This window comes from Galleria mellonella, unplaced genomic scaffold, assembly GCF_026898425.1.
Source record: "Galleria mellonella isolate WM207_F2 unplaced genomic scaffold, CSIRO_AGI_GalMel_v1 utg778, whole genome shotgun sequence".
In the NCBI taxonomy this organism is placed as follows: domain Eukaryota; kingdom Metazoa; phylum Arthropoda; class Insecta; order Lepidoptera; family Pyralidae; genus Galleria; species Galleria mellonella.
The window spans coordinates 1,524,588-1,536,613 of NW_026442150.1; the positions used below are offsets into that span (position 1 = coordinate 1,524,588).

Genomic DNA, 12,026 nt, shown 5'->3' on the forward strand with positions numbered 1-12,026 from the left:
AAAACTACTCGATGGATTTTAACGAAACTTGGTACAATTATTCTTCATACTCCTGGGCAGGTTACAGTATACTTTCCATCATGCTACGATCAATAGGAGCAGAGCAGTGAAGGGAAATGTTGGGAAAACGGGAGAAGTTACTCCATTTTTTAAGCTGCCGTCGCGTGTGCAGCCTTAATGGCAACTTTTTAAAATGTAAAAATGACCACCCGTGCGAAGCTGGGACGGGCCGCTGGTTTCTAAATAATAGTATTATAAATAATAAATAAATAAATAAGTAGTTTTGACGCAGTCTGGCGTAAAAAGACAGCTTCGTTTTTACGTCGAATACGCGGGAGTAGCAACAGTATCCTGAACATGTTTGTTAATAAATTGGATAGTCCTCTCGTGAAAATGCTCTCCGAGAGGACTAGATCATTATTAGTAATTAAGTATTAACATAGTTTTTAAGTACACTTACTAACAAGAATGGATCCCAGTTATCTAAGAATAAATAAATAAATAAATAAATAAAACATTATAAAACTTTTGATTACAGATGGAAAGTCCGCAAGAGCGTGCAGAGCGTCTCGCTGTTCATAGTGGACGCGCTGCAACTCCTCGGCGGCGAGGAGGGGCCCGTCCTCGAGGTGGTCTGCTCCAGGATGCGGTACATCGCCTCGCAAATCGGTCAGTCCACCTCCCCTACTTTTATATACACCTCTGACCCTCTACATAAGTGGCAAGTGAATCGACATTGCTAGCGAGTCTGTAAGTTGGAATGAGACATCCAACGTTGCTATCTCTTTCTATCTCTCTATTAATTCACTCCTGCGCCACATCTTTATGTACCTATATGTTCCCCTTTAACCAAAGGTTGTCTGTAAGTGATCGCCCTAGCGATAAGACCGCCTCTTGTACCTTTATATGTGTATTTTAATCTGTACTCCATGCTACTGTACTCAACAACTTCTTCACGGTAGAAACACGAATGGGACAGAGGTACACAAGCAATCGACTTTTGTACAAAGTCTCCCTCTGCGTTTATGAGTGGTACGACGTTTTTTTTTTATAATAAAAAATGTTTGCCCGTTTGCAGGTCGGCCGATCCGCATAGTGGCGCTGTCACTGCCGCTGGCGGACGCTCGCGACGTGGCGCAGTGGCTCGGCTGCAACGCCAACGCCACCTTCAACTTCCACCCGAGCGTACGCCCGTTGCCGCTCGAACTGCATATACAGGTATGCATTGCACTATACCACACCGCACTACACTATACTACACCATATCACACCGCACTACACTACACCTTACTATCCTACGTTACACCCCACTATCCTACGCTACATCCCACTATACTACGTTACACCCCACTATCCTACGCTACATCCCACTATACTACGTTACACCCCACTATCCTACGCTACATTCCATTATCCTACGTTACACCCCACTATCCTACGCTACATCCCACTATATTACGTTACACCCCACTATCCTACGCTACATTCCACTATCCTACGCTACATTCCACTATACTACGTTACACCCCACTATACTACGTTACACCCCACTATCCTACGCTACATTCCACTATACTACGTTACACCCCACTGCCTTACACTACATCCCACTACCCCACACTACATCCCACTACCTCACACTACACTCCACTACCCCACACTACAGTCCACTATCCTACATACACTCCACTATCCTACACTACTCCACATTACACTACATCATATCACACCATACTAAAAAACGAAATTATTTGAATTCCTGTTGTCTTTTACAATTAAATATATAAAAAAAATATATATCATATATTTCATTATTATATTCTCGATTAAAATACACATGACATAGTCTGGGTGGTTCGTATATTAAAATAAAAAACTAAATTACATATATATATATATATATATATATAATGTGATTTCATACAGGGCTTCAACATATCGCACGCGGGCTCCCGGTTAGCGGCCATGACGAAGCCGATATACGCGGCGCTGGGACGAGTGGCGGGCTCGCGGCCCGCGGCCGTGTTCGTGCCGTCGCGCCGCCACGCGCGCCTGCTGGCGGCCGACCTGCTGGCGCTGGCCGCCGCGCACGGCCGCCCCACCAGGTTCCTGCACGCGCGCCCTGACCTCATGCAGCCCTTCCTCAAGCGGATACACGACAAGGTCGAAACAGTATACTCTGTTATGTCCATGCTACTGCTCATGTCTATAGGCGACGGCTACTACTTTCCATCAGGTGGGCCGTCAGCTTGTTTGTCATTCTAAGTTGTATAAAAAAAAAAAAAACACTTCATCGAACTAGTCACTTTAATGTACTAGGATAATGATGTCCTGTTCATAAGTACTTAGCGGTCTTCGCTAGGTTCATGCCGTCCCGTTCGCATGCTTTTACCAGATGGAGACTTTGTACAGCTGTCGTTTGTTTGGGTACCTCTGTCACATTCGTGTTTCTACCGTGAAGCGGTTGTGTTTGCATTGTGTTTTGGTTTGAAGAGTGGGAAATGGCAGTGAATTTACTGGGTACGGAGGAATAACACCTGAGTCCTCAGGAATGGCAACGCATGGGGGGTATCGTGGGCGAAACAGGATACTCTGTTATGTACATGGCGCTGCTCATGTTTATAGGCGACGGTTACCACTTACCATAAGGTGGGCCGTCAGCTTGTTTGCCATGAGACTTTTATACAAAGTCTCACTCTGGTGAAGGTAGGAAGATGATGATGGCTTAGTGTGCTCATAGTGTTACTTGGCACACAGATGCTGAAGGAGACGCTGGCGGCGGGCGTGGCGTACCTGCACGAGGGCGTGGAGACGAGCGACCGGCGCGTGGTGCAGCAGCTGGTGGAGTCGGGCGCCATCCAGCTGTGCGTGCTGGCGGCCGAGCTGGCGTGGGGCTTCGCCGCGCACGTGCACACCGTCATCGTCGCAGACACGCACACGTCAGTATCTCTAGTCTACTTTTTTTGCCACAAAGTCGGCAAAGGTAGTTTTTTAAAGTGCCATTATATATATAGTGGATTTCATTTATTACGACCTTGGTTGTAGCGACCATTTGCCTATAGCGACGTTAAATTTAAGCCTCTTGAATTTAAAGCATACTTTAGTACAAAATTCATGTGGCTATAGCGACTTTGCATGTAACGCCGAGTTCGGGTGTATCGACTGTTTTTAATGAATCATTTGTAACAAATTCCTAGAAATCCCATGCAGGTATTGCGACCGAAGTTGGCCGCTAAAGAGACACCAAAATTTCTTACTTTCACAAACATTTCCAACCTTTTGTTTACGTCCACACAGATGGTCAGCAAGTGTGGAGACCTTTACCTATTGTTTATAGATATCAGCTAGGTAGGTAGGGAAGCGTGTACGTTTCGGAGTTGAATTTATGGTTCAGTTACAAAGTGATATTCTGCGTAGCAATTGAGTTTAGTAAACTTTTGGATAGGTTTTTTTTATACAACTTAGAATGGCAAACAAGCTGACGGCCCACCTGATGGAAAGCGGTAACCGTCGCCTATAGACATGAGCAGTACCATGGACATAACAGAGTATACTGTTTCGCCCATGATACCGCCCATGCGTTGCCATTCCTGAGGACTCGGGTGTTATTCCTCTGTACCCAGTAAATTCACGCCATATCCCACCCTCAATGAATGCAAGTGACTCAGGACCTTTCTTTGTGGCAGTGTATTGGGGAGACCTATGTCCAGCAGTGGGCAGGTAATAGCTGATAATGATAACTTACATGTTTTCCTTGTGCAGGTACAACGGCAAGCTGCACTCGTACGAGCAGTACCCGATCACGACGGTGCTGCAGATGCTGGGGCGCGCGTGCCGCCCCCTGGAGGACGACCACTCGGTCGCGGTGCTCATGTGCGTCGCACACCACAAGACATTCTTCACCAAGCTGCTCAACGACTGTTTGCCGCTAGAGGTGATCCATTTGATGACGGTAGCTTATTTATAATAAGGAAAACCCGAAACTGAGAAGAAGAGGAAATATCTCGACTTGGCTCAGGAACTGACCGAAATGTGGGAGTCTTTTTTTTTTAATGGATGTTAATGGATTTTTTTTTTACTGGATGAAAATGGAGTGACTGCCCCGCCTGCGCTAACGGGATACGCTGGCGGGGCACCAGTGAAGGGTGATCGATGAGGATGAAAACAGGCCAGTTAGCCCATCATGATGAATTCATCAGGAATTAACCATGATAGTTTCCAGGGGGAACCGCGAGGAGGTCGACCTGGTTGGGTATATTGCTAGCAATGGGATTCTCAGTCTCCATTACTAACAATCCCTTTCCTCCCGGCGGCAATGATTTGGACAAGCGAATTATTTGAGTAATAAATTATTTGCATGATTGATTCATGACTGACACGTGGCTTGTTTGTGTGAGTGACTTAAAAAAGTTTGTATAATAAATCATTACTATCTCGGCCATTATTTACCCGCTGTTGACCATAGGCCTCCCCCATAGACCGCCATAAGGCCGCTGTCTTGAGCCGCCGCCATATCCACGGCATATTTAATAGTTTTGTACGGTTATTTATTTATTTATATTTATTTTGTCGTGGCTAGAGTAATTTGTAGTTATAATGAATTTTTTTTTTTTATTTATACATTTGTTTTCCAACAGAGCCACTTAGACCATAGACTACACGACCACATGAACGCGGAGATCGTGACGAAGACCATAGAGAACAAACAGGACGCGGTGGACTACCTCACGTGGACGTTCCTGTACCGCCGTCTCACGCAGAACCCCAACTACTACAATCTGCAAGGAGTCACGCACAGGTAAATATATTTTTTATTTTTTTGTTGCAGTGTTTTTCAATCTTTTTCATGACACAACCCCCTTAGTATATAAAAATATCTTGCGACCCCCTTAGTATGTAAACATATCTTGCGACCCCCTTAGTATGTAAACATATCTTGCGACCCCCTTAGTATGTAAAAATATCTTGCGACCCCCTTAGTATGTAAACATATCTTGCGACCCCCTTAGTATGTAAACATATCTTGCGACCCCCTTAGTATGTAAACATATCTTGCGACCTCCTTAGTATGTAAACATATCTTGCGATCCCCTTAGTATGTAAACATATCTTGCGACCCCCTTAGTATGTAAAAATATCTTGCGACCCCTTAGTATGTAAAAATATCTTGCGACCCCTTAGTATGTAAAAATATCTTGCGACCCCCTTAGTATGTAAACATATCTTGCGACCCCCTTAGTATGTAAACATACCTTGCGACCCCCTTAGTATGTAAACATATCTTGCGACCCCTTTAGTATGTAATAATATCTTGCGACCCCCGTATGTAAAAATTTCACACAAATACCAAATTGTACCAAATTACAAATAGCACCAAATTGGATGCAGTTTTCACAGTCTGTGCCTATTCTATGCCGGGACCACATGGCACAGGGTGGGTTGCTAGTTGCTATTTTTAACATTGTAATACGAGAGTCTAAACCAGGGGTTCCCAAACTTATTTCGTTTACTGCTCACTTTGAGAATCAATTACGCTTTAGCGGCCCCCCATTTTTTCACCTACTTAAAAACCACTATTACTTCAAGATCAACAAATCACACCTCAAGCCTCTACTACGCCCCCATTTTTTTCTGGGTCCCCCCCCCCTTTAAGCCTGCAGCACCCACAAAGGGGCGTTATTACCCACTTTGGGAAAGGCTGGTCTAAACAATTATCCTCCGGCAGGCACCTGTCGGATCACCTGTCCGAGCTGGTGGAGAGCACCCTCACGGACCTGGAGCAGTCCAAGTGCATCGCCATCGAGGACGAGATGGACGTGCAGCCGCTCAACCTGGGCATGATCGCCTCCTACTACTACATCAACTACACCACAATAGGTACAGCCTTGTTGTCACCTTATTTATTTAGGTTAACAATTTTTTTATTTTTTTAACAAGTCTTTCCTACAGACTATAGTATGGGGTTCTTTTAAAAGTGTTGTAGATTTCTTCAGAGTCGGCAACGCGCACGTGACACCCCTAGTGTCGCAGGCGTCCATAGGCTACAGTGACCGTTTACCATAATATAGACTGTACGCTTATTTGCTACGTTTGTGGTATAAAGTAGTACATTACTGCAGCGGCCTGCAACTGAGGCATTGATGGACGAACGTGCAAATGTGGGCCGAGGCCTAGCGGAGGCACACATACGTGAGTCCATCAATGCCTATTTGTGGCCAAGGCTTGTATAGTACTTTTCTCAAACAATACGCGGAAATCAAAAACACAATTTTACTTTTTTAAATTCAATGACGAATAACGAACAATAATAATTTTTCACGCGCCATAATGTTCCTTTGTTTTTTTCTTCAATAAACAGCTTTCTATTTGCAAGCCAGTTCGAAATTTAAATAAAATCTTTTATTAGTTACCTCCTTGGTAGCCATGTTTTAAAGTAAAAGGTCATTCCATTTTTAAATTACACGACAGATATGAGTTTACATAGTAATTTATCTGGCCGCAAAACACGACAGATATGGATTTTCATACAACTTTTGCCGGCCTCTGCCCGCATGAATCTGGCCAGTACGGCAATTTTGATTTATCGCGAAGAAGATTGTCAAAATTATGCTCACATTTCCAAGCATGTTTGAGAAAAATACCATATTACAATTATTACTTAAAATTATTCGTTTAGGCACGAGTGGTATTGGTACCGTTCCAATATCTATATATTGGGTTCTTTTGGACAACCATGACGAAAGAAAGGCCATCACTAACGTGACCACTTATTCTTTGACTCAAAACGAGACAATAAAAATTTACAATAATAATAGTATTCCTAGTGGATGTTACCATATCGAACATGACGTGAATCTCGTGAAAGCCAAAACCGAGAAGAAGAGGAAATAATTATCTCGACTTGGCTTACGAGGTGACCGAAATATAGTGAACAGTCTTGTCCCAACCAGTCTGGAACAACATCTCAGACGGTTGGGATTCCGAGGCGGCTCACTCTCGGAAAAGATGCAGAGAGCGGTGCTCTTAGATTCTGCCCGCACTGTACGCCGGTTTCTCTCCCTGGGGGCCTGAACCCCAACCGACTGTGCTACTGCCGGGGGTTAGTTAGCCATCTCCTCTCCTTAAGAGAGAAAAATTTATTAAAAAATATAATATAATAATAGCTTCATTTAAACTGATTTTTTTTTATTGAACTTGTTATTTGTTTAGAATTATTTTGTTTAATTCCGCTGCCATTAGACTAGTATTATATTATATTAGCTATCAATTTCCGACCGCCATTCAGTCCACGCACGTTTTGCGACACATATTTGACCTCTAAGCTAGGCATCTTTAGGCAAATTAATAGATCGCTGCTCGCTCGCCAAGCGCGGCAACTACTAGCAAAACTCATCCTTATGGGGGAAACCTATGTACATCAGTCGACAGTTAATGGTGGGTATAATGATGATCAAGGTATTTGGAAGGCCTCTTAACATATATATATATTTCTTTGCCAGAACTGTTCAGCCTCTCACTCACAAACAAGACCAAGATCCGCGGTCTGCTCGAGATCATATCCTCGGCCGCGGAGTACTCGGACCTCTGCATCAGGCACCGGGAGGAGAACATCATCAAAGCACTCGCCGCCAAGTAAGTACACAAGTGTGCGCCTACGTCTGCGTATGCGTGTGTGTGTGTGTGTGTGTGTGTGCGTGTGCGTGTGCGTGTGCGTGTGCGTGTGCGTGTGCGTGTGCGTGAGCGTGTGCGTGTGCGTGTGCGTGAGCGTGTGCGTGTGCGTGAGCGTGTGCGTGTGCGTGTGCGTGAGCGTGTGCGTGTGCGATGCGTGTGCGTGTGCGTGTGCGTGAGCGTGAGCGTGAGCGTGTGCGTGTGCGTGTGCGTGCGTGGTGGGTGCGTGCGTGCGTGCGTGCGTGCATATGTGTATAAAATATACAAAAGATGGTCTTATCGCTTCGGCGTTCTTTCAGACAACCTTTAGGTAGACGATATATAATATATGTATATAAAAATAAATTTCCGTCATGCACAGAGTGCCGCACAAGCCGACGGCGCCCTCTGGCGGCACGGTGAAGTACAACGAGCCGCACGTGAAGGCACACGTGCTACTTCAGGCGCATTTGTCGCGCATGCAACTGCCCGCAGAATTGCAGGCCGACACCGCCATTGTACTCACAAAGGTAGGGTTCACTAAGCTTAATATACATAGTTGGGGGGGGGGAGGGATTGTTAGTCATGCGGATTATCAGTCCCATTGTTAGCAATGTAGGGTATATTGCTAGCAATGGGACTAAAGTAAGACGTAAGGTCGACCTCCATACGGGCCGTCTTGGCCGTGATCATCACAATGGGTTAACTGGCCTACCTTGGTGGGAAGGGGATTGTTAGTAATGGAGACTGAGAATCCCATTGCTAGCAATATACCCAACCAGGTCGTCCTCCTCGCGGTTCCCCCTGGAAACTATCATGGTTAATTCCTGGTGAATTCATCATGATGGGCTAACTGGCCTGTCTTCATTCTCATCTATCACCCTTCACTGGTGCTCCGCCAGCGTATCCCGTTAGCGCAGGCGGGGTTACCATACCATTTTCACCCATCAAAAAGAACTGGCCTACCTTTTTATCCCTCACTATTGCCCCGTTAGTGCGGGCGGAGTTTTGTTTTAAACGGGGCAAACGAGCATGCGGCTCACCTGATGGTAAGTGACTACCGCCGCCCGTGATCTCGAGACTAGAAATCCTATCAAAATCAGTTTAGTGGTTAAATTTCGAAATTAAAATAACTGGTTTTGTCACCGTTTAAGTCTATTTTTTTAATACAATTTTAATAATAATATTAGATTACAAAAATTGTACTTACTATAAATTACTTGTACGGCCCCGTAGGCGATCCGTCTGATCCAGGCGTGCGTGGACGTGGTGTCGAGCAGCGGGTGGCTGTCTCCAGCCGTGGCGGCCATGGAGCTCGCGCAGATGGTGACGCAGGCCATGTGGGCCAAGGACTCGTACCTGCGCCAGCTGCCGCACTTCACGCCCGAGCTGGTGCAGCGTTGCGCCGAGAAGGTAGGTGCAATATATCATGGGGAGCGCTTGGAGGAATTGTTCGGATTGATAGCCCCTGCTGATTCTCACTGAACAACCTGTCACAAACTGAAGCCACATCCCAACCATCTGGATGAGTGGTGGTCCTCCGAAACCGAAACACAGCCATGCAAACAACTGCTTCACGGTAGAAACACAGACAGACAGAGGTGCCCAAGCAAATGATTTTTGTACAAAGTCTCCCTCTGGTGACTTATGGCAGACTTGACTACCGTTTCCCATATACTACCAATACATAGTGCAGAAATAATAGGTGGAACGTATACGGTCTTACGGAGGTAGTTGTGATTTGCACACTTTACTGCGGCCTCACATATGTCGCCTAAAAAGTCTTTGTCGATGTGGACATATCTATTTCGCTCTTAACGATAAGACCGCCCATTGTTGTCTCACTGTGATCATTTCTTGTAATTGTTTGTATCTATAATAAGTTTACTATTGTAATCTTATGGAGGGAACAATAGAGAGTATCCATCTATCTATTTTTATGTGTAAATATCTCTGTTATTCCAGAACGTGGAGACTGTGTTCGACGTGATGGAGCTGGAGGACAATGCCCGCGCCAAACTACTGCAGCTGTCCGCCACCGAGATGGCGGACGTGGCGCGCTTCTGCAACAGATACCCCAACGTGGAACTGTCATATGAGGTCAGTGGTTTTTTCTTTATTGATGCAAAATTATGTGGTAACCCCGCTGTGCTTTTGTGCCGATAAGGCGTGAATTAGTCTCTCTTGAAAATTTCTAAAAATCTTTCGACTCATTGCAACGACGAGCTATGAGAATTGTCGATGATCCCAGGCTCACAAGCGGTATCGAACCCTTAAGTCTTAGGAGAGATTTTGCCTCACTCTGCGTGTTCTACCGCCTGTACAATGGATTGTGCTCAGAGGAATTGTTCAATATGATGCCCAAAACCACTTTCTACCATCGTACGGCTCGCCATCGACAGGGAGTTCACCCTCATGTCCTACAGCCTCAATGGTCGCGTACTGCGCAGTTTCAGAGATGTTTTTTCCCACGAACACTCAGGTTGTGGAATGAGCTCCCTGCTGAGGTTTTCCCAAGAGACTACAGCATGGGGTTCTTCAAAAGGGGGGTGAAGAGGTTTCTTCAGGGTCGGCAACGCGCGCGTAATACCTCTGGTATTGCAGGTGTTCATAGGCTACGGTAACCACTTTCCATCAGGTGAGCCGTATGCTTGTTTGCCACCTCAGTGGTATATAAAAAAACCTATCTATGATTGTCAGCCCGCCTGCTAAGCGTGGCAACTACTGGCAAAACTCCCCTTATGAGGGAGGCTTATGTACAGCAGTGGACAGTTAACGGTTGAAGCAATGAAAATTATGTTTACAGATTAACTTAGAGAATTTAATGAAAATTAAAACTAAACTATTAAATCGAGTTTAGTTTTTAAATAAAAATAATTAAATATAATAATAATAATAAACTCTTTATTGAATAAATATGTACAGTATATGCACTACTGTGCATATACTGTACATATTTATTCAATGTGATGTATACAAGGAAAGAAAGAAAGAAACTTTATTTTACAAGAAATATGCGACGACACCCACACAGGGGTTAAAAAAAATCCATATATTAAGAATTATAATAAAGAAACAACACAAAGAATATTTATATATATAAAATATAAAATGGAATGAAGAATATACAAGGAGTATTTATACAGAATGTGTATATACAAAAGGAGGCCTTATCGCTAGAAGCAATCTCTTACAGACAATATTGAAGTCAGTTTTTTTGTAGGACACTATTTTTCGTCATACTTGGCGACGTTTCCATATACTGGTCACGGCAAGACAGATGTTAATTGCGAACACGTGCAATCCACGTAATTAATTTAAAAATGATTTAATAGTTTTTATTATCTACGCAGGTTAAGAACGAGCGGCGACTGAGCGCCGGCAAGCCGATCGTGGTGGAGGTGTCCCTGGAGAGAGAGGATGACATCGTAGGGCCAGTCATCGCGCCGTTCTTCCCTCAGGTATTTTTTAATAGAACATAATTGAGCGGTAATACCGCCTGCGCTAACGGTATACACTGGCGGGGTACTAGTCCTCACTACGTGGATGGCAGGTGGGGATGAGAGCAGGCTAGTTGGCACATCGTGATGAAATCAACCATGAAGTCTTATACAACTTAGAATGGCAAACAAGCTGACAGCCCACCTGATGGAAAGTGGTAACCGTCGCCTATAGACATGAGCAGTAGCATGGACATAACAGAGTATACCATTTCGCCCATGACACCCCCATGCGTCGCCATTCCTGAGGACTCAGGTGTTATTCCTCTGTACCCTGTAAATTCACTGCCATTTCCCACTCTTCAAACCGAAACATAGCCATGAAAATGATTTCCCATAATTTTGAGCCGACAATGTCTTCCATTTGCCATTCCAAATAATATAATTGTTTCCGCTATCCAGAAACGCGAAGAAGGCTGGTGGGTGGTGATCGGTGACCCCAAAACGAACACCCTCCTCTCAATCAAGCGGGTGTCCCTCGCTCGGACCGCTAAGGTGCGGCTGGACTTCGTGTGCGGCAGTCCTGGCCGGCACACGTACACGCTGTACTTCATGTCGGACGCGTACCTCGGGGCCGACCAGGAGTACAAGTTCAACGTGGAAGTAGGCGACGCCCACTCAGAGTCGAGTGATTCGGAATAAATTTGTGTATATTTTAAGTGATAATAAATCTTGATTTGAAAGAACTATGTATTATTTTTTATATAAAAAGGTGTTACAATGCAGCCGTTATCAATAGTCCATGATTTGACAGTGACATTTCTTTCTTTTTTATTGTTGACAAGTGTCTGACATTTTTGATGTATTTTTTTTATATAACCTTTCGAATTTTAGATATAGATAGATAGATAGATAGATACTCTCTATTGTTTCCAAAAG

General features: G+C 44.6%; 1 protein-coding gene across 1 annotated transcript in view; it reads left to right on the forward strand.

Annotated features, from left to right (window-relative positions):
• Positions 1–11,833, forward strand: part of LOC113510187 (putative U5 small nuclear ribonucleoprotein 200 kDa helicase) — a 44,018-nt gene extending 32,185 nt beyond the window's left edge. Inside the window, exons 29-41 of the mRNA XM_052901306.1 lie at positions 539–669; positions 1,079–1,218; positions 1,927–2,163; positions 2,758–2,939; positions 3,763–3,934; positions 4,638–4,798; positions 5,726–5,877; positions 7,500–7,632; positions 8,030–8,177; positions 8,884–9,060; positions 9,613–9,747; positions 11,001–11,108; positions 11,550–11,833. Of these exons, the coding sequence (XP_052757266.1) occupies positions 539–669; positions 1,079–1,218; positions 1,927–2,163; positions 2,758–2,939; positions 3,763–3,934; positions 4,638–4,798; positions 5,726–5,877; positions 7,500–7,632; positions 8,030–8,177; positions 8,884–9,060; positions 9,613–9,747; positions 11,001–11,108; positions 11,550–11,789 (2,116 nt within the window). The 3' untranslated portion in view covers positions 11,790–11,833. The remainder of the gene's footprint in view (positions 1–538; positions 670–1,078; positions 1,219–1,926; positions 2,164–2,757; positions 2,940–3,762; positions 3,935–4,637; positions 4,799–5,725; positions 5,878–7,499; positions 7,633–8,029; positions 8,178–8,883; positions 9,061–9,612; positions 9,748–11,000; positions 11,109–11,549) is intronic.
• Positions 11,834–12,026: the final 193 nt, after the last annotated feature.